The sequence below is a fragment of the Pan troglodytes genome, chromosome 19 (assembly GCF_028858775.2).
Source record: "Pan troglodytes isolate AG18354 chromosome 19, NHGRI_mPanTro3-v2.0_pri, whole genome shotgun sequence".
Lineage (NCBI taxonomy): Eukaryota > Metazoa > Chordata > Mammalia > Primates > Hominidae > Pan > Pan troglodytes.
Window position 1 is genome coordinate 94,622,276 of NC_072417.2, and position 24,609 is coordinate 94,646,884.

At 60.1% G+C, this 24,609-nt stretch overlaps 3 protein-coding genes across 32 annotated transcripts in view; 1 reads left to right on the top strand and 2 right to left on the bottom strand.

The window, feature by feature from the left end:
• Positions 1-1,816: 1,816 nt before the first annotated feature.
• TEPSIN (TEPSIN adaptor related protein complex 4 accessory protein) lies at positions 1,817-13,392 on the bottom strand. 4 transcript variants are annotated; one of them, XM_016933143.4, is made up of 14 exons: positions 12,261-12,829; positions 11,749-11,906; positions 11,134-11,206; positions 10,727-10,818; positions 10,455-10,548; positions 7,723-7,790; positions 7,380-7,458; positions 7,174-7,245; positions 6,058-6,261; positions 5,589-5,763; positions 5,320-5,433; positions 5,140-5,218; positions 4,084-4,218; positions 1,817-3,016 (listed from the first exon to the last, which is right to left on the bottom strand). In XM_016933143.4, the coding sequence occupies exons 2-14, from the start codon at positions 11,854-11,856 to the stop codon at positions 2,468-2,470; spliced, it is 1,842 nt and encodes a 613-aa protein (XP_016788632.2). In that variant the 5' UTR covers positions 11,857-11,906; positions 12,261-12,829; the 3' UTR covers positions 1,817-2,467. The 4 variants fall into 4 exon arrangements, with proteins under 4 accessions (XP_016788632.2, XP_016788633.2, XP_016788636.2 ...); XM_016933144.3 differs by lacking the exon at positions 11,749-11,906 and having other exon boundaries at positions 12,765-13,392; XM_016933147.3 differs by lacking the exons at positions 6,058-6,261; positions 11,749-11,906 and having other exon boundaries at positions 12,765-12,895.
• NDUFAF8 (NADH:ubiquinone oxidoreductase complex assembly factor 8) lies at positions 13,072-15,078 on the top strand. 3 transcript variants are annotated; one of them, XM_016933153.3, is made up of 3 exons: positions 13,072-13,226; positions 13,347-13,461; positions 14,784-15,078. In XM_016933153.3, the coding sequence occupies exons 1-3, from the start codon at positions 13,143-13,145 to the stop codon at positions 14,948-14,950; spliced, it is 366 nt and encodes a 121-aa protein (XP_016788642.1). In that variant the 5' UTR covers positions 13,072-13,142; the 3' UTR covers positions 14,951-15,078. The 3 variants fall into 3 exon arrangements, with proteins under 3 accessions (XP_016788642.1, XP_001162283.1, XP_024206411.1); XM_001162283.5 differs by having other exon boundaries at positions 13,347-13,457; XM_024350643.3 differs by lacking the exons at positions 13,072-13,226; positions 13,347-13,461 and adding an exon at positions 13,561-13,722.
• A 3,744-nt stretch (positions 15,079-18,822) lies between these two features.
• The window catches only part of SLC38A10 (solute carrier family 38 member 10), a 52,900-nt gene continuing 47,113 nt past the window's right edge, over positions 18,823-24,609 (bottom strand). For all 25 annotated transcript variants that reach the window (XM_016933156.3, XM_063800031.1, XM_063800024.1 and 22 more), the window contains 2 exons: positions 20,704-20,880; positions 18,823-20,495 (listed from right to left, as the gene is read on the bottom strand). In XM_016933156.3, the coding sequence (XP_016788645.1) occupies positions 19,375-20,495; positions 20,704-20,880 (1,298 nt within the window). In that variant the 3' untranslated portion in view covers positions 18,823-19,374. The remainder of the gene's footprint in view (positions 20,496-20,703; positions 20,881-24,609) is intronic.

Here is a 24,609-nt window from a genome sequence, read left to right on the forward strand (position 1 = left end):
AAACAGCCTTGCATTCCTGGGATATATTCCACTTATAGTGATGTATTACACTTTTTATATATTACTGGATTCATTTTGTTGTTTTCTTGAGGAATTTTGCATCCATATTCCAGAAGGATATTGATCTCTAGTTTTCCAGACCAAGTGTACATGGAACATCCACCAAGATAAACTATATTCTTGGCCATAAAACAAACTTTAACAAAAGTGTGAGGCCAGGCACAGCAGCTCACGCCTGTCATCCTAATACTTTGGGAGACTGAGGTGGGAGAATTGCATGAGGCCAGGAGTTGGAGACCAGCGTGGGCAACATAGCAAGAGCTCCGTCTCTACCAAAGAAAAAAAAGGCCATGTGTGGTGACTGAGGCATGAGGATTGCTTAGGACTGCTTGAACTCAGGAGGTTGAGACTGCAGTGAGCTGTGATTGCACCACTGCACTAGGTGACAGAGCTAGAGTGCAGCGGCACAATCATGGCTCACTGCAGCCTTGACCTCTGGAGTTCAAGCAGTCCTCCCACCTCAGCCACCTGGGTAGCTGCGACCACGCCTGGCTAATTTAAATTTTTTTTTTTTTTTTGTAAAAACGGGGTCTTGCTATGTTGCCTAGGCTTGAAATCTTTAAACAATATAACAGAAATCATATAAAATATGTTCTCTGACTATATCAGAATTAAATCATAACACAATATGCTTTAAAATAACCCATTGGATAAAACGGAAGTCTCAAGATAAATTTGAAAATATTTTGAGCTGAATAACAATTTAAATGTGCCAAAATTCATAGGATGCAGCCAAAGCAGTGTTCACAGGAATGTTTATAGCATTACAAGGCTCACATTAGAAAATAAAGGACATGATAAATAATCTAAGCTTCCACCTTAAGAAACTGAAAAAGGCCGGGCGCTGTGGCTCATGTTTCTAACCCCAGCGCTTTGGGAGGCCGAGGAGGGTGGATCACAAGGTCAGGAGATCGAGACCATCCTGGCTAACACGGTGAAACCCAATCTCTACCAAAATACAAAAAATTAGCCGGGCATGGTGGCATGAGCTGTAATCCCAGCTACCCGGGAGGCTGAGGCAGGGGAATCACTTGAACCCAGGAGGCAGAGGTTGCACTGAGCCCAGATTGCACCACTGCACTCCAGCCTGGGTGACAGAGTGAGACTCTGTCTCAAAAAAAAAAAAAAAAGAAAGAAAGAAACTGAAAAAATAAAAATAAGCCCAAAGCAGAAGAAAGGAAATAATAAAGAACAGAAATTAGTGAACTAGGAAACTGAAAAACAGAAATTAGTGAAGTACAAAAAAAAACACCAAAGTTTGTTCTTTGAGGTAACTAATAACATTAATAAACTGTCTGACCAAGAAAAAGGGAAAACAAGTGACCAATATTAGGCATGACAGGAAGAGTGTGATAGTGTGACTACAGCCCCACAGGCATGACAGGGAGAGTGTGATAGTGTGACTACAGCCCCACAGGCATGAACGGAAGAATAAAGGAATACTACAAAAAAACGGGATCACAAATTCAGCAACTGATATAAAATGGACCAATCCCCTGAAGACACAAACTGCTGAAATTAGAAATAGATAACCCAAATAGTCTATTATTTATTGAAGAAACTGAATTTCATAGTTTAAAACCTTGCCATTAAGAAGGTGAACTGCAAGGACAGTGCCGCTGGGGAGTTCTACCAAACGTTTTAGGAATACCGCCTGTCCCTCCTTTGAGGAAAGCAGTCCTCTGCGTGTGCCCCCTATTGATGGTATTTTTATTAAAATGCACATACACAAAAGAAGAAAAACAAGCGGCCCAGCTTCATGTAAACAGTAGTGTTTATTCAGAAAGCATAAACCCCAGCGCTCTCGGAAGGTTTTTCTGAGATGGACCAGAGGCTCCAATCAGAGGCTTCGTGTGTAGGAAGCAATTACAGCCTAAAGGAGCAGTTGAGAGCCAGGGAAGGATCACGTGGGGATCTGAGACTTGAAATGGCCTCAGGCCAGACAGCACAAGGCAGCCCGGACAAGACACCCTCAACCCACGTGCACCAAACTCAGCCTCAGCACCTAGCCCACCCCGATGGGACGGGGGAGCAGTGGCTTGTTGCTGCTCATGACCTCCTGGGGAAGGAGGGAGCTGAGATCAAAATGAAATAAAGAACCTGGTAGTCGCTTCCGCATTCACACAAGAAACCTCATGTCTGAGGGCAAGACAGGCAGGGACTGCCCCCCGAGAGCCCTGAGATCGACATTTCTGAAGCCCTGCCACCTGCCATCCCTCCTAGGGATTCAAGTCCAAATAGCCAGAGCCTCTGGCAGAGGAGATGGGGGAAACTGAGGTAGCCCTAGGGCCCTCCTCTCAAGTCAAGGTGCCTGGAGACTGTAGCAGCTACGGTTGAGGCTGCTCAGGAAGCACACACAGCCCCAGGCAGCAGCTGAAGCTGAAGACTCCAGGGCCAGGCCATTGGGTCAGGCGTTCAGGAACGCGAAAGCTGACGGCTCTGAGCCAGGAGGCTCTTTGGCTGCTGTCCTCTGGGACGATGTTTGGGGGGCGCGGGGAGCATCAGGACAGGACTCTCCCGCAGCAGCCCCAGCCCCCACCAGGCGGGGACAGGCCACCAGCTCCATGCCAGCAAACAACGAGTCACGGCTCCACACACAGCTGCTGGGGCCTCTCTTTGGGCTGTCCGTGCCCCCTGGGATCCGTTCAGGTCTCCACCCCCTGCTTTCTGCCAGTCTGGCTTCGGCCTCGCTGGGGTCTCCGGGGGCTGGAATGGGGGAGGCTTCTGGGGGTGGGGTGGGCACAGGGCTGGACGGCATCCCAGATGAGGGAGCAGGGCTCCAGGACGAGACCGCGGTTGAACTCAGAGGCTGCAGGAAGACCTGGCTCCCAGCAAGAGGCACAGCGTCGGTCAGCAGGTCAGATGGGCCTGGGAGGGCGGCTGTGGGGCCAGGCTCAGCTGAGGTGCCCCGGGCAGGGGACAGCTGCCCACAGGAGGCCTCAAAGTGCCTCAGGATCTGAAAGAGGAAGGAGGAACCAGGGAGGTTCCTATGCAACCCTGGGAAATGTGGGGACCAGGGCCCGCCTCTCCCTAGGACCTCTTCAGTCCCTCCACCGAGAGGGCAGGGCCACCTCTGGGCAGGACACCGGCTGCTGGGAGGGGGCTGGGGCAGTGCACCCAGTTGTCATCCCACTGAGAGCAGCTGCTGGGCTGGTGCTGGCGACACGGGGCAGGTGTCACATACACACCTCGAATCTTGCTCCTTCACTCACTACTAGACAAATGGACACCCTCCCCGTCATAACCCGCCAGGCACTGCCGGAGGGAGTGAACACGTGGCCTGGCACATCTGGGCATTTCCAACTGTTGGACGCAGGGTTCTTCCAGCATGCCCGTCTTAGAAACCCCACTACGAGGTTCGCCTGCGGTGATGTGAACCCCAGGCTCACTCGTCGCTCTGACTGAAAGGTGAGCTAGCAGATGGCCAATGACAGATAAGGATGACTTGGGGATGGGTGACTGAGGACCTGTGTTTCCAGCAGCCAGGGAGAAAACAGGAAGAAAGAAGCTGGGAATGCCCACAGGCAGAGGGAAGGTGCCAGGGCCTGGCGGCCGGGAGAGGCCTCCCAGTGTGATTCCAGTGGCCTCCAGGCAGTTCAGAGCGTTCCAGTGCACAGAGATGAATGGAACCATTTCTGCCCTCCGGAGCTTGGGAGTTGAGCATGAGCTGTGTCATGGGTGGCAAACTGCATGTGCAGTCAGGGAGGGCTTCCTGGAAGAGGTAAGTGTGAGCCAAGACACAAGGGCAGGAACATTAAGGCAGAGGAGTCTGGGGGCTTCCAGGAATAGGTAGAGGCCAGTGTACTGTGAGTGCTGCAGAGTTTGGGTGGAAGGCGGGAAGGCAATGGGGAGGTGAGGATCCTGACTTGCTGCTGCTCCCTCTGCCAGCGGGACGGGGACTTGAGAGGGGGTCCGGGAAGGGCCGACCAGGCGCCGGGCAGGGACGGGGTGGCCGTGGACTGCAGCGTATCTCCCGCTGTACCCTTGGACCCCGGTGTGCGTGTGGCCTGCGCAGCTGCCCACCTTGGTGGCCTTGTTGGTCACAGGTCCCGGGCGGCCCATGCTGAGCTCCTGCAGCCACGGCCGGGTGCGGAGGAGGATGTGCTCCCGCGGGAGGAGGTCGCTGCTCCCCAGGGAGGCGACGGCGCACAGCGCCCTCTGCAGGTGAAGGGAGGGACATCAGCAGCCATGCGGCAGCAGGTCCACGCCAGGGAGGCCTATCTGCCATCTCTCTCCCTCTTCTTCCTCCTCATCAATGACTGGAGTGCCAGGAGGCCCCAGAGACAGCTCCACCACAGCCCTGTCCTCACCGCCTTACACCCCCACTCCCGGACACCACAGCCCTGTCCTCACCGCCTTACACCCCGGATCCCAGACACCACAGCCCTGTCCTCACCGCCTTACACCCCAGATCCCAGACACCACAGCCCTGTCCTCACCACCTTACACCCCGGATCCCAGACACCAGAGCCCTGTCCACACCACCTTACACCCTGGATCCCAGACACCAGAGCCCTGTCCTCACCGCCTTACACCCCGGATCCCAGACACCAGAGCCCTGTCCGCACCGCCTTACACCCCGGATCCCAGACACCAGAGCCCTGTCCTCACCGCCTTACACCCCGGCTCCCAGACACCATAGCCCTGTCCGCACCGCCTTACACCCCAGCTCCCGGACACCAGAGCCCTGTCCTCCCCAGCTCCTGGACAGACCCCAGCGAGAAGCATGTGACCTGCTGCCCCGATTGCCTTACCTTCATTCCTCCGCAAGCCCCCAACACACGCACACACGTGTCCACACTTTCATGTGCATGCACACACACACAGGCACATACATACACAACCACACACATGCAGTCATGTACACACACACACGTGTGTGCACACCACACACGTGCACAAGTGTGTACACACACAGGCATACATACACAGGCATACACACCCACACGCACACACACAGGCATGTGGGCACGCACAGCCACACAGAGAAATGTTCACACACAGGTGTGCACACAGGCACACACACGCACACAGGCACATGCACACAGTCACGCCCTCCCGCCCGCGTGTGCAGCTCACCAGCTGCGTGCATTCACTGGTCCCACGCAGGTGGCAGGTCAGCAGCTGCAGCACGGCCTCACAGTTGAGCAGTCCACACCTGCACAGAGGGGACACCTGGGTGGCGGGTGCGGCCCGTTCCCTCCTCCCTCGCCCATGGTTGGGGCTGGGGCAGAGCCGGGCGGGTCTGGGCGCACTCACGCTTTGATGAAGTGCTGTGCCTCCTCGCGGCTCAGGAAGGCGCGTGGTCCCCGAGTCACAGTCCTCACCAAGCTCAACTCCTGCTGACAGTCACTCAGGGCCACCACCTCGACCCTGCCAGGGGGAATGGCCGGGTCAAGGGTGAGTGGAGGCCGTGCCCCCACTCCCGCCTCGCATGAGGGAGAACCTGGAGAGCAGGAGCCGCGCTGGGAGGGGGACAGTGTGGTGCCTCCGAGACCTCTCCTGCATATCTGGCAGCTCCCGCTCACCTTTCTGCCAGGTCACCCGGCTCCCGGCTGGCCCCTGAATGGCTGTCGCTGCCGGAATGACTGCCCGAGTCCGAGACCCTGCTCAGGTCGCTGTTCTGGGAGGAATTCTGAGAGCTGGGGCCGCTGTCCAGCTCATCCCAGCCCCCTCCGGCCTGCCCAGGCTGATGCCTCACAGCTGGAGAAAACAGGACAGCCGGTGAGATCCCTGGGGCTTCGGGCCAGCCCCATGCCCACCTCCCGGGGCCCTGGACCAGGAGGCCTCGGGGGCTGAGTCCTGAGCTGAGGATGGGTGGCCACCTTGGCTCCAGCTTCAGCAAACACCAGCCCCATGGGCATCTGCTTCCGCCTCGGGTCCCACCCCCTCCTGCTGTGTGGGAGGCCCTGGGATTTGCCTCCGTGGCCGCAAAGCCCCAGCGGTGACAGGAAGGAGTGACCCAGACCCCAAGGGGAGGAGCCCTTGCCTCGATACCTCGGGGACCTGGAATGGCCCCGGGGAGTAGGTTCCCCAGGGTTGGGGGACCGTGGCTGGCTGAAGGCATCATGGCAGGCTGGTAGGTGTCACCCCGCGGCAGGAGCCTCTGGGTACTGGGACTCTCGGGCCCGGGGCGCATGGCGCTGGCCACCACCTCTGCGGCCTTCTGGATGGTGGAGAGGAAGGCTTCGCCTGCCGAGCCTGTACCCGAGGAGAGGGAGATGGGACGGCCGCCCAGTGCGGCCCCCACCCGCGTTCTCTGGGAACAGGGTGCCCGCATCGGCTCCCTGCTCAAGCTTGGGGAGGTCGGGGTACACGCTGCAGGTAGGGAGGCCTCCTGGTGGGCCCCAGGCCCTCTGGAAGCTCCCAGTGGACTCCACTTTGGCATTCCCACTCCCAGTGGGCCTGGACACCAAAGCTCACTGCAGAGTTATGCCTCCGTCCCTCTGTCCTCTGGGGGTGAAGGTGTCCTAAGGGGCTTGGGCTTGGCCTTGGCTCAGGGAGGGTGTGTCCAGGGCTCGGGAGGGGCCGGCCTTTCCTGTGTGAGTTCCCTGTAGAAGCTGCCCCGACACCAAAGTGTCGGCAGGAGCCCCGGGCTGTGTGCAGGACAGTGTGACACAGCCTAACGGTGAGCGGCTAGACACCGCCCAGGGCCCGGCAGCAGGGCACAGCTGGGCTGGGGGCTGGGTCCCAGCCGCAGGCAGTGGTGCCACCTGTGGCCCTCCTGGCGCTGATGAGCGGTTGTCCACTGGTACTGCCCCACCTCATAACAGCTCCACACGGGACTGCCTAAGTCACCTGCACCACAGCCAGGGGCACAGCCCTCGGCCCCTCTCAGAGTGGGACTCACCCCTGCCACGGGGCCCAGCCCTGACTTCTTGCTCGGCCTGGTTTCTCTCGTCTGTCCATAAAGCAGCCCTGGCCATACCTGCCCCACCCCCACGTCAGCAGCCAGAGAGAGACAGTGGGGACAGCCCCAGGAAGGGTTGAGGCCATGTAGGGGAGGGGACGGGGGACAGCAGCTACTAGATGGGGCGGCATGGTCCGGCCCCCACCACCTCCTCATCCCCGCACCCTGAGATGCCGGAGCCCATGCAGGCCCTCCCCACTCACCCGTGCAGCCGTGTTCCTTGCTGTAGCCGAAACCCTGGAGGGTGCTGTGCGGCCTGGCCTGGGAGCCCATGCCTGCAGAGGGTCCTCCGTCAGCGGCAAGCCGGCCCCCACCCTCGGCCCTGCCCACGGATGGCACAGACGCCCAGGACACTCAGGGAGGCAGAAACCAGGTGCCAGAGCTGGACACGGTCCCCTCAGTCACCTACCTGTGGCAGGCGGGGTCCCCAGAGGCTGGGAGGGAGCCAGCGGCAACACGGTGTCCGAGAACAGGGTGCTCCCCAAGTCCTACACGGGGAGGCGAAGGCCCTCAGTGTCCTCACACCAGGGCCTGCTGTACTCACCCTGCCACCCATATCAGCTCCGTTCTGTCCCCCGGACACTTCTCCTGAGCCACTCAGCTGGACACAGGCTCTGTGGCCACCAGCAAGGAGCAGAGGCAGGGATCCCGGACGGGAGAACTGCAAACCCCCCAGCTGACATCCTGGCCCCAATCCCACCCCTCTACAGGAGGAGGGGCACCCCGCAGAGCGACACTGCTCCTGGGCTCACCTGTGCGGCCGCGCGAACCTTCTGGTACAAGCTGTTCCCGTGCAGAGGATCTGGGGGCCCCGCAAAAGCTGCAGAACAGAAAAGGCAAGTCGGGGGCAGGGCTGAGCCTGGCACCGCTGCTCCCTGTGGAGCACGGTGCACTGGGCCCACTCCAGGGTGGCAAGTTCCTGCCACCAAGGCCCTTCTGTCACAGCCAATGGGATGCCCTCCTCCAGGACCCTGCAGAGGCCACACCTGAGCAGACCCTCGGCTCCCCCTCACCCATGCCCCACAGAGGCGAGACTCTCTCCACAGTAACCACCTCGTCTCCCCCAGGGTTGGCAACCCCTGGTGCCTGAGCGGGTGCGGCCTCCCCGAAGCCCACTCTCCCTGCCCCAGGTGCACCAGGGACCCCTCAGAGGCTTCCGGGGCCTGGAGGGAGAAACCAGCATTCTTATCACAGCCTGAAAGCTCCACCTGGCCCCACTCAACCCCAGTCTCAGCCGCCTCGAGGTCCTCTGCTCTGAGAGTTCCTGTCACGATGAACTGGGGCTTCTTTCCTTAAATCTTCCGGCCCCAGGGCCCCCCAAGCCTACACCTGGGGCCACGGCATCCTTTCAGGGCTCACGCTGAGAGCTGTGCCTCTGAGAACCCCTCGAGAGCCTCTGTCACAGGCGAATCCACTCACGCCCCTCGGCCGTCTACCTCCACCCCGGCAGGCTGGTCCCGTGATTCGGAGACGATGCTCCTGGCTGTCCCTGGGCCCAGGACTGGCGGCCACAAGCTGAGTCAATGGCTGGATGAACTGACACCCTGCGGCTGCCATCTTCCCTGCAGGAGCCCAGGGCACCCACCTGCCACCCCACGCTGCCCCTGCTCTGTGACAGAGCAGGAGCATCACCATCTTGGACAAGCCCCTCATTCTAAAGTTCACCTTAACCAAAAACTGCTTAAATCCATAGGGCATCAGCCTAATGGCTAAGGTCAGCACGACCATGAACCACAAATAACATCTCCAACCAGAAACATTCCAAACTCCTCCCCAACCAGAGACATGCTAGCCCCGATATAACCCTCCTCCAGCCGGGAAGATGCCAGCTTCGAGAAAACCCACCTCCAGGCTGGAAAGATGCCTGCCCCAAGATAACCTTCCCTCCTTCCAACCCTGCCATAAACTTCTCCACACACATAAACATTCCGAGCTTCTGATAAGCCCTCTCATCCTAAAACCAACATTTAGTCTGTAAGATAAAGTGCTCCTGACCGCAATCGGCTGGGGGTGCCTCTCAGGTTTTAACTAAAGAAAATCTGTCTGTAACTGCCAGCCGCGTTTTGTTTCTTTCCTCTTTCTGACGCTCTGCGCGTGTGGGGCGGGCCATCCTCACTGCACACCCACCACCTGGAGCAGGGCGCCCCGTCTCTCACGTGTGGCATCTGGCACCCACTTTCCTCACAGGGCCTGTCCTGACACCTCCCACAGCCTGTGTGTCACCCAGGGCCAGTGTCCAGGCACGGCAGGCGACAGCCATCATCCATAGCTGCCTCTGCACAGGAGAGATTCTGGTGCCGACAAGAACCCAGGGTCTGAAGAAGAGCCTTTCCCATCCTCAGGTCCCGCTGTGCCCCATCCCCCCACCTGCTGCAGCCCCCACCCCAGGGCGTGTCCCCGAGACCACTGAGGCCACGACGTACATGCACCAACCACAGCCACGGGAGTGGCCTGGAGCCCGGGGCCCTCTCGCCCGCTGAATGGTGAGGATAAATGGCTGGTGCTGCCTTGGCCCCAAAGCTGTGAGGAGCTCTGTTAGGATGGCGAGAGCACCCCCGCACTGCCGTCCCCTCAGGGGCATCTACTGCCTAAGTCATGTGTCACAACTGTCTATGGCGGCCCAGGGCACTGGCCCCTGCGGAACACCTAGAGCTGCATGCCCACTTGCCATAAAGTGGGACGACACTGGTTTCAACACCGGTTTGGGGGTGAGCCCAGTGGATGGTACACCCTGAGGTCTCCACAAGCAAGCAGTGGCACGAGACAGACTCAGTCTCCCTCCCCAGAATTCCCCACTCAGGGGCTGGGGTGGGGTCCAGACATGGTGCGCCCAGTGACCACCTGGAGCCAGGCCTCCCTCCACCCCATGGGAAGATCTCAGGCCAAGCCCCCACAAGTCCTCATTAGGCAGAGGCACATGGGACTGCCCCAAAGCCTGCGGGGACAGCTCCCCCAGACCCATCTTCTGCCTGGACAGACCGACTGGCCAGGGCCCCGCCTCTCCTGCCTCCCAGCCCCGCCCTCCCATGGCCTCCCTCTGTCTTGGGCTCCGAGGAGCAGCCCCAGAAGGGGAACCCACAGCCTGGGAAGGATGTGTGAACAGGCACTGAGTCTGCTATGTGTGGGCACTGGGATGGAGGGGGAAGACCCATGGGGCACACAGAGAAACAAACTGGCACCCGGGGCAGCAAGCGCAGGGACAGACGCAGCCAAAGGCCCAGGGACACATGGGAGGCACGGAGGACCCAGCAGAGGGAGGGGGCAGGGCGCGTCAGGGGAGGCCGAGCCGGCCAGCTGGGGTGAGGGTGGGCAGCAGGTGGAGAGGCCAGGGATGGGCCAGGATCAGCAAGGCAGGGCTTTGATCGGGACCTGGCCCAGGTGAGGGCTCTGGCTGAAGTCTTCCTTCTCAAACCTGGAGGATTCGCCACCCTCCCCCATTCTCCAAAACCCTGGCTCTTCCTGAGCATGTGCGCGGCCTCTGTACCTGCAGCTTCCTGGATGAAGGCAGAGTTGCGTTTGAGGATGAGCAGGAAGAAGGAGGAGCCGTGGCTGCACAGATAGAGCAGGATCTTCAGCACCTGGGGAGTGGGGCGGTCAGCAGTGCTGGGCAGGCCGGACACGGGACACCCAGGGCAGGGCCCGGGGGCACCCCAAGGGCACAGAGCTGCCTGCCACCCTGGGCCGCTCGTCTGCTCCTCCATCCTCACCACCGTGGGCCGGGCCTCGGGCCTGACCCTTGACCACCCAGGGGCTCACCTTGAGCTTCCCGTGGCCGGAGCTGCTGTGCAGGCGGCTCAGGAGGTACTCCAGCAGGCACTGGCTGCTGCCCGGAGATTCGTGGGAGATTTCTGCGGCACGCTCGGGTTAGGGAAGGGCGAGATGATGAGGGCTGCGCCAGGCCGCAGGGAGACCAGGCCATGGGGCCTCTCAGTTCACGCTCCCTGGAGGCGCCTACTGGAGGCTCTGCCATCAGGAGCACCTGGGCTTCTAGGGTCCCCTGTGTCATCAGTATTGCAGCCTTCAGACCCCACCCACGCCTGGTTACAATAATAAAGGAGCCGTGCATCCCCCTAGGGACAGCAGAATCCCCAGGAACCCTTTGCACCACTCTGGGACCCTGCCATCCGCTCTTTCCACTACACGGGGACATCGAGGAAGGATACTAGCAATCTCTTCAAACAGGTAGCCCGGACACGGGACATCATCATCGGACGTCCCCTTCAGGAGAATCGGGAGCTGAAAGGGAACAAGAGCCCCTACCATGATGAGGTGCCATTTCCCACAGGGGTGAATCCGCAGCCCCCCAAAGGGGATGGAAACGACCCACCTCTCACTGTTGACATGGCCAGAGAGAGGACTGGGAAGGGATGAGAACTGTGCTACTGGCCACAGGGAGGCTGCAGCAGGGTCCTCTCTCAACAGTCAGGGATGAACAGCCTCAGAGAAGAGGCAAATCAATGGTGGTTCTCCACGGAGGAGCTGCGCCACTTGGGTTAAGAAGGGACACAGCCCCCAGCCTCCCTGCACTTACCAGCACGTAAGGCTATTTGAAGGTACCTCTCCTATACCTACCTACTGACTAGCAAAGCCAAACAAGGCCCAGGCAAGCCCCTTTTCCACACAGGGGACTATGAATCGTTCCACCTCCCCAGAGGCCGGATTGGCAGAGTGACAGCCGCTCAGCCTGGCTAGCTCCATCGCTCCCCGAGAACCGACTGATGTCGTGTGTTTTACGTTCGCTTAGCGCAGACGTACTTATTTGTTTCATGCTTACTTACTGGCACAAAGATGTACGGTTTATAGGGATGAAAACTGGAACCACCCATTCTTGCATTGTTCAGTATCAGGACAGAATAGAGTTCAAGAGTATTTAAGAGGACAAGCATGGGACCCACCGCGTGAGGTGCCGAAGCCTTTCAGTCGGAAGGGCCGAGATCTAGTGACAACATACGAAAACGTGGACCTGAAGTGTTTCCCGAGGCTGTGGACACGCATCACTGACACTATTTGCCCACCAAGCCCTAAGGGGAGCTACTGAGGTTTGCAGGTGACAGCTGACAACTGCAGAACGCAGCACAGAACGACTATGTCGAAACCTTGCACTGAGAGCCTTGACCAACCCTAGCGTGGCTTCTGGCAGCCCAAGGTCACGCCCTGGGACCACCCAGCCCCCTCTGAGGTCCAGCCCAGGAAAGCTCAGGGCTGACAAAAGAGGGCAGTTTGCTCAGGACGACACCTGGGAACTCGCCCCGGCCTCTACTTCTCAGAGGGTTTACTAAGAGGGGCTTACAATGGTGCGTCCTTCTCTGTCCCTTCGAGATGTCTGTGTTCTCTGCAACCCAGGGGTGCCTCTCCAGGACCGGAGTCCTCTGAAACGCCACCGTCAGGGAGGACGGCGGGCTGCCAGCCCATCTGGGCGCCAGCAGCACGGACACAGCGGCTCCACGTCCACCGGGTCCGCCGCTCCTTCCCTCCCGTCGGAGGCCACTGAATGCTGGCCGAGGCCTGTTCGTTCCCCCAGGGTCTGGCTGTGCCCATCGCCCTTGCGCTCGGCGGGTCCGGCTTGGAAGGCCCGGCTTGGAAGGCCCGGCTTGGAAGGCCCGGCTTGGAAGGCCCTGGGACGGCGCGGCGGGCGGGCAGGCAGCTCAGGGGCGTCGGCGCGGGCGAAGGGGCCAGGAGCAGCTACCCGGCGCGGAGACGCAAGGTCAATGGCTCCAGCCTGGGGCGAGTCCGGGGAATGCGGCGCTCGAGAGGAGCCGTGGGACCGGGGCCCGGGCGGACCGCCCTCACTCACCCGGTGTAGAAAGCTCAGGCGGTCCCGTAGCGGCGGCGCGGCAGCCATGATCCAGGTCCCCTCCCGGTCTGCCCCGCTTCCGCCAGGCCCGGGCCCTCCAATCACTGCGCGGGTCTGGGTCCGCCGACCAATCCCTCACGGTAGGGCGGGCCCTGAGGTTGGCTTCGTAAACAATTGGAGCCTAGGCCAATCCGAAGTCCCAGAGCACAGACAGACTAGGACAAGAGCCAATTGCAGGGGCTCGAGGCCAGGCAAAGCCTGGCCAATTAAGAAGTTCAGGAAAGGTTATGGGCGGAAGCGCCGACCTATCAAACTGTTTGACACCGGAAGAGGACGGACCTAAGATGGCGGCCTCCAGGGGGCTGGGAATAGCCGCTCATGTCGGCTAACGGAGTGGTGTGGGGCCGCGTGCGAAGCCGCCTCCGCGCCTTCCCCGAGCGGCTGGCCGCCTGCGGGGCCGAGGTGAGGAGCCGCGGGCGGGCCAGTGCTGCGGGGCAGGAGGAGCCGCGCGGGGAGGTGACTGGGAGGGAGGGCGGTGACGGGGTCAGGGGACCCCACGACCCACGCCCGTCCTTTCCGCAGGCCGCGGCGTACGGCAGGTGCGTGCAGGCCTCCACGGCCCCGGGCGGCCGCCTGAGTAAGGACTTTTGCGCGCGGGAGTTCGAGGCCCTGCGGAGCTGCTTCGCCGCCGCGGTAGGTGGGCGCGGGCCCCTTCCCCCCTTCCCAGCCCTTCCCCTCCAAGAGCCAGCGGGCCCCGGCTTTCCTTTGCTTTCCCGTTGGTTCAAGGTTTGAGCGCCTGCCGCGTGCTTTAGACGCCGGCTGACAAAATCACCGAGCCATCGACGAGCCCGCGAAACCTCGGCCGTCCTGGGCTTGTCCCTGCATGTTTGTAAAGCGGGACTGGCACCAACCTCAGAAAGGATGGGAGATGTGTGCAAAAAAGCGCCTTGTAAAACGCGTAAGCTTTCGTGTTAGCACTGCCGCCGAGGGGTGTCATGCCAGGATTGACCCAACACAGGACTCCCGGAAAGTGCCCAGCACCTTCCGGGTCTTCACCTCCCTGGCACTTGCAGCCCCTGTGCACCTGCGGTGGTGGATTCCTTCAGCACGTGTCCTGCCGGGAACCCCCAGCCACCCTCACAACTGGCACGATAGGGCTTCTTGCCCGTGGGGCTTTAAGTCATTCTGAGGCTGGTTCCCTAAGAGTCAGCCGCACCGGGTACCACCTCAGTGTATCTGGGTAGGCCTTGATGCCAGTGCTGACTCTGTTTACTGGGAGCTGTTAATCCGGAGATTTGGACCAGAGAAAGGGTATTTGAACAAGAGCTCCACGGCCTTCATCCCTACCCGGCCCCAGCAGCCTTGGATCCAGGGGTGGGTGACTCATCAGAAGTTGCACTTTTTGCTGGGTATGGTGACGCGTGCCTGTAATCCTACCACTTTGGGAGGCTGAGGCGGGTGAATTGCTTAGGCCTAGAAGTTTGAGACCAGCCTGGGCAACATATGGAGACCCCGTCTCTACAAAAAAAAAAAAAAGAAAGAAAGAAAGAAAAAAAAATTAGCCAGGCATGGTGGTGTAGTCCCAGTTACTTGGGAGGCTGAGGTGGGATGATCACTTGAACCTGGGAGGTGGAGGTTGCAGTGAGCCGAGATCACGCTGCTGTACTCCAGCCTAGGCGACAAAGTGAGACTGCATCTCAAAAAAAAAAAGGGGGGGGGGGGGCTCCTGCCTTCCCTTTATGAGAGCTTGAGACCAAATGTGGCATCTCGTGGGGGCTCAGAGGAGGGGGCAGCAGTGAGTTCTGTGATGGTGTCATGAGGCCCTTGTCCCGTGGACAAGTGACCCAGAGAACCTGCCCATGGGGCCCCAGGCTCCAACCAGTCGAGCCCCCACCACATGCCAGCACCCAAGTTCTCTGTAAGGTATTTGGTAGAACACCACGTGTGGTGTGGTAGCTTGCTTTTGAGGCATATCTAACTTGGAAGCAAGCCATTCAGACAAAACACTTTATCTTGCAGGCCAAGAAGACGCTGGAGGGAGGCTGTTAGGAGGGACTCTGAGCTTCACACCTGTCTGCTGCCATGGGTGCAGAGCCCTAGTCCTGATGGCCCCTGGTGGCACATATCGAATGCCTAGGGCAGAAAGGAAGTGGGAATGGCGAAGATGTGACGTTCCTCGGTGTTAGATCCTGTTTTTTCTTAACAAGTTGAGGCGTGGGTAGAGCAGGAATTGGTTTTCCAGCATTGTGTCCGTAAACCTGAGTTAGAATAAGATGTAACGGAAGCCACGATAAAGACTCGGTCAAATCCTGCAGCCTGGGGCTTACTGTGTGCAGACTGCAACATGTGGGTCTTGGCCTCTCTGAGATGGAATGGGGCCCAGAGGCTTTCCCCCAAAGCTGGCAGGGCTGGGACTTGGGGACACCCTGCCTCAAGGTCCCCGTTTTAAAACACTCTCACTAAGGTATTTAATGTGAATCTGGTGAAGCCTGCAGACCTTGCTGTGGGTATACAGCACACACCAAAGACAAGGACGTCAGCACCACGAGGGGACACTCCATGGGGCAGGGTCCTCGCAGGTGGCTTTCCTGGACACGGGGCAGGGCGGAGGCTCTTCACAAAAGGGCCTGAGTCTCCGAGAGGGGCCTGCGTAGAGCACCAGCAGCCAGTGCCCCTCCTGTGTGGGGTTGGTCGCCCCCTCAGCAGCCCAGGTACTTCACCGATGGCGCCTGCCCTCTCGTTCCCCCTCCCTATCACATCACTTGACCTAAAACTAAGGTGAGAAGGGCCACATCCTGACTCCGCCCGGGCACTTGTTGATGGTGAGACCCCGGAGTCCATGGGGCCTGAGCGCCACCTGCAGGGCGTGGCGGGGACTGCTTTGAGAGCCCCCCTGCTCCGGGGTGCAGAGGCTGCACTTTCCTGGGGCTGCAGCCTGCACCTGCCCCCAGGCCCGTGCTAGCGGCTGACCCCGTGGGCTGAGGTCTGTTCCTCCATGTTTCCTCCTCCAGATGCTACCCCAGAATTAACCTGGTTTCCCCTAAGGGTCTGATCTGGGTGGTGGGTCTGCAGGAGCCAGACCAGAGTGCTGGATTTTGTCCCAAGGGCCAGGATAGTGTCACATCTTGGGAACCACGGAAATCCAGACCAGACTCCTGGGGTCAAGCCACCGCAGTCCATCCCTGTGCATGCCAGACTCAGATGCCCTGCGCTGGCACAAACCACCCGACCCGCCTCCCCAGCGTGCAGGGCCGGCTGCCCCCCACCCCTGCCTTCCTCCTACTTGTGCCCAGCACTCATCCATGAGCGAGCCTCAGTGCGCAGACGTCCTTTTCTTAGCCCTGTCACGCCCTCTCCTCTGTTCTCTGGCAGCTCATTGGCAGAGCTTCCTGCATCTTCTCCCTCCAAATCCAGCCTCCCATCCCACCCACAGACCTGTCTTGCCAGCACTCCCCCTCGCTGTCCTTCACCCTGTGTGTGAGGTGGTGACAGACCTGCCACTTCCTGTGGCCCAGCGTGGCCCACACCTCCAAACTCAGCTCTCAGGCCTCCTGGGGATACCCTCTTTTCTGCCACCCCAAATTTCCTTGCAAACCTCCCACCTTTGCTCTGCCCTTCCTCCCTGAGTGACTGGATTTCAGCACCACATCGATTGACAGCTCAGGAAGCTGGGCGGGCTGGGGGGGGGGGCGGGGGGGAGGGGGAGGGGAGGGGTGGGGGTTCTGTTTTCGCACCGCAGGGACAGTGTGGAGCTCTAACTGCTTCAGGTGCCCTTGGGCCGTCCCTGCTGCCCTAACAAAGCACCTGAGACTGGGTGATTTACAAAGAACGGCCTGATTTTTCACAGCTCTGCAGGCTGCGAAGCCCGAGATCCAGGCATTGGTACTGGTGTCTGGGGAGGGCCTTTGTGCCGTGTCCTCACGCTGCAGAAGGCGGAGGTGCAGCCTCTTTTATAAGGCTCTTAATCGTACGAGCGAGGAAGGAGCCCTCGGCCTAGTCACCTCTTGATACTATCATTTAGGCAACTCCTGAATTTTGGAGGGGACACATCAAACCACAGCAAATGCCTTGGCTCTCAGGAGATACCCAAAGTTCTTTGAGGGCTCAGCTCCGCTCAATCCGTCCCTGGGCCAGCGTGCTGTGCAAGTCTGTTCCCACGCAGAAGTACACACCGGCGACGGGACAGCGCTATCCCTGCTCTGGAACTGAGCCCCGAGAGGCAGGCTCCACAACCCAGCGACCTGCACCAGGACTGACCAGACAGGAGCAGCCTGTCGTCAGAAAGCGCAGCCTGGCCCCAAGGCCCCTCTGTAACATTCTGAGAAGCCCCACCCAGGGGTCTGTGAGGCTTCTGGGGAAAGAAGTTTCTCTTTCCTTCCCTGAGGGGCTGCCACCTGGGCTAGGGGGTGCGGGTGGGAAGGAATAAGGAAGTGTGCATGGGAGCAGGTGACCCTGCCTGTGGCTGGGGGTGCAGGGACTCCGGGGTGCAGCGGGGTGGGCGACAGCAGAGGCACGGCCGTCATGGATGCCTCTCTGTGCCGGCCAAGGGCAGCCCGCTCCAGCAACAGCAGCCATCTCAACAGAAAGCGGGGAGGGTGGAATAACCTCCAGAGAAGGAAAAGAAAACTGGGTCACGGTAAGATATTTGGGGAAATCCAGCCGGAATGAAAATCCCACTCTGAGCAATTTAACAAATGGAGTTCCAATCCAAGGGGAACGTCCAGAAGGAGTTTTACCACTGAGCAGTGGTTCATTTGGAACTGGTTTTAATTGAGAATGAAGGACAGAAATGACCAGGACTGAACCCCCTTGGCGGGGCACCTCCCAAATGCTGAGCGGTGCCCCTGGCCCCACAGCCCCCTCCCAGCCTCCTCCCAGCCCCTGGCCCCGCAACCCCCTCCCAGCCTCCTCCCGGCCCCCTCCCAGCCCCCAGGGCTCGGCAGGAGTCACCACTCAGCCTCCAGAAGCTTCCCTCTAGTTAATTTCCAGTCTTCAGGCCAGGCGCAGTGGCTCGAGTCTGTAATCCTAGCACTTTGGGAGGCTGAGGCGGGTGGATCACAAGGTCAGGAGTTCGAGACCAGCCTGACCAACATGGTGAAACCCAGTCTCTACTAAAAATACGGAAAAAAAAAATTAGCCGGGCGTGGTGGCGGGCGCCTGTAGTCCCAGCTACTCGGGAGGCTGAGGCAGGAGAATGGCGTGAACCCGGGAGGCGGAGCTTGCAGTGAGCCAAGATCGCGCCACTGCACTCCAGCCTGGGTGACAGAGCGAGACTCCGTCTCAAAAGAAAAAAAATTTCCAGTCTTCAGGCTGCCCAGTGACATCCTTCAAGGGAAGAAACTATAATAAAAAGCCAAAAGGATATCAAAAGGTGCAGGAAGACACCACCAGAGGCTGAGGCCGGCCCTCCGTGCAGGGACCCTTCGCCGACACGGGCCTCCCCCAGACCCAGGCCTGGTCCTCTGCCCTTCGTGGCAGGGTTTCGTGGCAGGGTTGGGGCGCAAGCTCCCCAGAGGACGAGCCAAAGCAGACTCGGATGCTGTGCCTGTCCACACATGCTGTGGACACAGCAGCACCTCCTCTCTCTCCCGCCAGGTGAGAGGGCTGTGGAGCGTGTCCTGGTCACGAGGCAGCACGCCCGTCAGCCTGGCCCTGGGGGCTGGACCACCTCCTGGCACCAGGCGGCTCTGCCTGCTCACAGGGTCTCTCTGGGGCTGTGCTGCATCTAGTGTCCAGTCACCGCGACGCTCAGGTCATGGCGCCGTTCCCTCATGACCTCTGGCCTCTGCTTTACACATCTGGAATCCTGAGCCGGCCTCAGGCTTTCCTTTCAGTCACTCCCCCAGGACCAACTTCACTAATCAGGTTATCAGTGGTGTTTTTTACTTTTTTAAAAAAGCCACAACTGGATTTTGAAAAACACAGACAATGGAGGGCTGGGCCAACCATGAGGAGTGCAAAGGGCGGCACCGGCCAGTACCCCTGGACACCCGGCTCGCGAGTCTGGCCCCTGCTCCCTGTGCTTCCTGGACACCAAACAGCATCCACCGAGGCTGGGTGAAGGCAAAAGTGTTTATTCAAGACTTTCTACCACACTGTGGGAAGCATCGATAAACAGTCATAATAATTATCATTCTGAGTCCCTGCAAGCATGGGGTTGGATGCTGGCTCTCACGGTAGCCTGTGTCGGGACCGTGAGCAGCCATGTGCACCTCCACGCACGGCCGAGCTCAACCCAAAGACCATGCGTGCTCCCTGGCAGGAGCTGGAGGCCTGACCACAGACGCAGCAGCTCCCCAGCCTGAGCCTGGGAGTGCACCAGCCAGCTCGCAGCGGAGGCTGTTTCTCCTCACAGGCTGGAGTGAGCTCAGAGTCTAGAGGTCAGAGGACCTCAGACTAAGAGCTGCAACAGAACGACAGCAAGAACATTCTGGAAACGATGCCACAGTGAATCTTTTATACTGTCACTCACACTTGGTGAGGGCCTCAGACATGAAACCCTGGGGAGAGGCGAGTGTGACCTCCAGAGTTTGGCTGGGATGCGGCTGAGACAGACCTGCTGCTGGCCGAGGAGGGCAGTGGCCGGCGTGGCCCTCATGGCCAGCAGGTGCTAGGACTCCTCTGGAGGCCCAGGCGCCTGTCTAAGCTGCCGGCTGTGGACCACCTGCAGAGCTCCCCCCGCAGCCTGGCGGAGCTGGGCGTCCAGGGCGCCACGGAGGTCGTTCACCTGGACATCAGGCAGGGGGTTAAGGCCAATGATGACCCCGTCCCTCGGGGCCAGCTGACCCTCTGCATGAGGGCCAAGGTCCCGCCGTCGCCTCCGGAGGTCGGAGCCAGCCTGCAGTTTCAGGTCCCGGTTGGGCTTGGCATTGTCCAGCCTCTGGCCCCCCGGGACAGCTCGTTTGAGCCCCAGCTCTGGCTCTGGCCTCTGCCTGGGCTCCTGGACGGCAGCGTCCTCCCCGCCTCTCGGCTGCTCGTGGGACACAGGCACATGGTCCCCGCCGCGGGCCTCCTTTCTCATCTCCAGGTGACCGCCATGGTCCAGCCGGTGGCCCTGCTGTCCACCCTGCTCGCCATCAGAGATGACCCGCAGTTCCGGCTGGCGTAACACAGCCTGGGGCTGTGCAGCTGCTCCTTCCGCCCCGCCGGGCAGGTCCACTGCAAGGCCCAGGTCTCGGCTCACTTGCTTGGGCTTCATGCGAGGGTCCCCCGTCTCTGCTCCTGGCCCTGCCACGAGCCAGTTGGCTTCCTTCAGAATGCTGGTGCCAGTGGCTGCCACCTCCTTCCCAGGTTTTTTCCTGTCTTGGGAACCGCCAGTAATGTCCTGACTTTGCCCAGGGAATTCCTCTGCGAGGCGCTCCTGTGGGCCCCCGGCTTCCCTGGCGGGGTCTGGCACGGGCACCTGCTCCGGGCCCTTGGGGAGCTCCTTCACCGTGCCAGCTGCCCCGGGGGCGGCATCCTTCTGGCCGTCTCTCAGCTTGGCCTGGGCTGCCCGAGGCTCTGTGTCAGGGCCGCCGTCAGGAGGGCCAGCAGGGTCTCTGCCCACAGGCCCCTCAGGGTGCTCCAGGGAGCGCTGGTTAAGGTCCTGGGATGGAGCAGGGCGGCCCCCAGGAGCTCTGAGGACAGGGTCCAAAGGCAGGGGAGGCAGATTCTCCACCATCTCCCTGGCCTTGCCTTCGGGGGCCTCCTGGCCTCTGGGCACCGCTGCCCCGGGCTCTTGATGCACCTCCACTGCAAATGAAGTCGGTCATCAATTTAGCCACAGCACCGAACACAGGCTGCCAGTGGAGGGGCTCAGAAGAACCAGCAACAGCATTGGGAACCAAAACCAGACTCACGCTCAGGTCTAGAGGCCACCGAGCCTCAGACCCAGCCGCATGAGGACAGCAGGAGACCCCCTGCCTGGCCCCATCCCACTCCATCCGCCAGCCCGGCCTACCCTGCCTGGGTTTATCCTCCTCGTCCTCCTGCCTCTGCTGGTGGATCTCCTTGTGCTGCTCCTCGATCACCGCCAGCAGCTTCTCCTGCTGGTCCAGCAAGCGCTTTTGCTGCACCTGCTGTTCTTTGATCACCTGAAGCAGGACGGCGTGGTCCAGCATCTCCGCCCTGCCAGCTTCTGGGTTTGGAAAGCACACAGTCAGAGAGTGCCCGGGCTGCTCATGCACCGTGCTGGGCCAGGGACGGCACGGCCCACAGCGAGGCAACGCACAGGTCACCTGCAGGGAGTGTGCCCGAACACTGGCCACTGCTGACACCCATCATGACTGTGACCGTGAAGCCCGGACAGCTCAGTGATGCATGCAGGCCTGAGGGCCCGGGAGAGGCTGCGCCCTGACTGCCCCTGGAAGCCCACCCGGGATGGCCTCTCCCGCACAGCCAGCCACTCTGCCGCATCAGTTCTCCCACTGGCTGTGCCCCAGGCACACCCGGCAGGACCCCAGCAAGCCTGCTCGTTGCCCATGGAAATGAGTGTCCAGAGCAACAGAGTCAAAAGGAATGTGCCAGAATGTCAGAGATGGTTATCTGGGCTGGGTGGGGTTTTGTTTTTGTTTTTTCCACTTTACACATTCAGTTGTTCTAGGACAAGCATGTAAGAAAATAAGCCTGGGCACGGCGGCTCACGCCTGTAATCCCAGCAATTTGGGAGGCGGAGGCAGGCAGATCGCTTGAGCCCAGGAGTTAGAGTCCAGCCTGGGAAACATAGCAAGACCCCCATCTCCACAAAAAAAAAATAAAAATAAAAATAAAAATTATCAGGGTGTGGTGACAGGCGTCTGTACTCCCAGCTACTCAGGGGGCAGAGGCCAGAGGATCATTTGAGCCCAGGAGGTCAAGGCTGCAGTGAGCCGTGATCACACCACTGCACTCCAGCCTGGGCAACAGAGCGAGACCCTGTCTCAAAAAAGAAAAAAAGAAAAGAAAAACTGTAAGCTATGTTTTGAAAAGAATATTGGTACTTCTAGAAAGTTTCCTCCGAGATGAGAATTTTAAAAACAAACAAAAGCTGTCTTTTTTTTTTTTTTTTTTTTTTTTGAGACGGGAGTCTCACTCTGTCACCCAGGCTGGAGTGCAGTGGCGCGATCTCAGCTCACTGCAAGTTCTGCCTTCCGGATTCACGCCATTCTTCTGCCTCAGCCTCCCGAGTAGCTGGGACTACAGACACCCGCCACCGCGCCCGGCTAATGTTTTGTATTTTTAGTAGAGATGGGGTTTCACCGTGTTAGCCAGGATGGTCTTGATCTCCTGACCTCGTGATTCGCACACCTCAGCCTCGCAAAGTGCTGGGATTACAGGCGTGAGCCACCGCACCCGGCCAAAAGCTGTCTTCTAAGGGGAGCATGGGAGCTGGAGCGTCAGTGAGGCCCCCGCCAGCCATCCTAACCACTGCTCCTGAACACCATCCACTGTGGAAATTCTGGGCAGGTCCTGCGTGATGGGGAGCCCCAGTGCACCCCGTGTTAAGAGCTGGTGCCGGCAGCAAGGGCCAGAGGACAGGCCTGCCCGGGTTACGGCTGGCACACACTTGGTGCAGGAGCACCCGGTCTGACTCGCTTCAACACTGGCCAGTTATTTGCTGCAAGCGGCTGTGGCTTATGTCATTTTTACAAGATGTTTTCAAATTATTATAGGAACCTTTGAAAAATGATGGGTTAGGGCTGTGAGGCATAAAAGTTCAATCCAGGAGCAAGAAGGATGTTTTGTGAGTGGTGAGAGCAAATATCTCAGGGAGGGCCCTGCATGCCAGGCATAGACTGACGTGCCGGCCCAGCCTCCCCAGTGGTGACACCATGACCAGCCAGAGAAGTGCAGGGTCAGCATTCTCCCAGGAACACAGCCCTGGGCCTCGCCCAGACCCCTGGATGTGGGGGACAGGGCTGGCTCCAAGGAGATCAGGGCCATGGGGCCGGCCCTCGAGCAGCAGCCCCTGCTCCCTGCTAGCACCCCGGGCCAGACGCCTGCCTGCCGGGAAAGGCCATGACGGGCAGAGCAGGTCTCCCGCACACCTCCTTTCACAGGAGGAAGTGCAGGCGGCAGACCAGCCACCTTGGCCGTGGGCCACGTGCTCGCCCTGGGTGCTGCGGGGCTCAACCACGGAATGTCAATGGTACAAGGACGAGATCCCATGTGCTGGTGACACCTCCCCATACTCCAGGGCAGGGTTCCGAAAGAGCAGGCACCATGGCTTCACTTGCTCCTCAAAGGACTAGCCTGGGCCTGGTGCTGGGAAGAGGAGGAAAGAGGAGACAGAAGGGAGGAGGGGGAGGGGGAGGAGGGAGGGAGAAAGAGGAGGAGGGAGGAGAAGGAAGGTGGGGGAAGAGGAGGATGAGGGAGGAGGGAGGAGGAGGAAGGAGGGAAGAGGAGGAGGAGGGAGGGAAGAGGAGCAGGAGGGAGGGAGAAGGAGGGAGGGAAGAGGGAGAAGGAGGGAGGGAAGAGGAGGGAGGCAAGAGGAGGGAGAAGGAGGGAGGGAAGAGGAGGGAGAAGGAGGGAGGGAAGAGGAGGGAGAAGGAGGGAGGGAAGAGGAGGGAGGAGGGAGGCAAGAGGAGGGAGGAGGAGGGAGGGAAGAGGAGGGAGAAGGAGGGAGGCAAGAGGAGGGAGAAGGAGGGAGGGAAGAGGAGGGAGAAGGAGGGAGGGAGGAGGGAGGGAAGAGGAGGGAGAAGGAGGGAGGGAGAAGGAGGGAGGGAGAAGGAGGGAGGGAGAAGGAGGGAGGGAGAAGGAGGGAGGGAAGAGGAGGGAGAAGGAGGGAGGAGGAGGGAGGAGGAGGGAGGGAAGAGGAGGGAGAAGGAGGGAGGGAGAAGGAGGGAGGGAAGAGGAGGGAGAAGGAGGGAGAAGGAGGGAGGAGGAGGGAGGAGGAGGGAGGGAAGAGGAGGGAGAAGGAGGGAGGGAGAAGGAGGGAGGGAAGAGGAGGGAGAAGGAGGGAGGAGGGAGGAGGAGGGAGAAGGAGGGAGGGAGGAGGGAGGGAGAAGGAGGGAGGGAGAAGGAGGGAGGGAGGAGGGAGGGAGAAGGAGGGAGGGAGAAGGAGGGAGGGAAGAGGAGGGAGAAGGAGGGAGGAGGAGGGAGGGAGGAGGAGGGAGAAGGAGGGAGGGAGGAGGAGGGAGAAGGAGGGAGAAGGAGGGAGGGAAGAGGAGGGAGAAGGAGGGAGGGAAGAGGAGGGAGAAGGAGGGAGGAGGGAGGGAGGAGGAGGGAGAAGGAGGGAGGGAGGAGGAGGGAGAAGGAGGGAGAAGGAGGGAGGGAAGAGGAGGGAGAAGGAGGGAGGGAAGAGGAGGGAGAAGGAGGGAGGGAGGAGGAGGGAGGGAGGAGGAGGGAGAAGGAGGGAGGGAAGAGGAGGGAGAAGGAGGGAGGGAGGAGGAGGGAGGAGGAGGGAGGAGGAGGGAGGGAGGAGGAGGGAGAAGGAGGGAGGGAGGAGGAGGGAGAAGGAGGGAGAAGGAGGGAGGGAAGAGGAGGGAGGAAGGAGGGAAGAAGAGGGAGGAGGAGGGAGGGAGAAGGAAGGAGGGAGAAGGAGGGAGGGAGGAGGAGGGAGAAGGAGGGAGAAGGAGGGAGGGAGAAGGAAGGAGGGAGAAGGAGGGAGGGAAGAGGAGGGAGAAGGAGGGAGGGAGAAGGAGGGAGGGAAGAGGAGGGAGAAGGAGGGAGGAGGAGGGAGGGAGGAGGAGGGAGAAGGAGGGAGGAGGAGGGAGGGAGGAGGGAGGGAGAAGGAGGGAGGGAAGAGGAGGGAAGAGGAGGGAGAAGGAGGGAGGGAAGAGGAGGGAGAAGGAGGGAGGGAGGAGGAGGGAGAAGGAGGGAGGGAGGAGGAGGGAGGGAGGAGGAGGGAGGAGGAGGGAGGAGGAGGAGGGAGAGGGAGGAGGGAGGA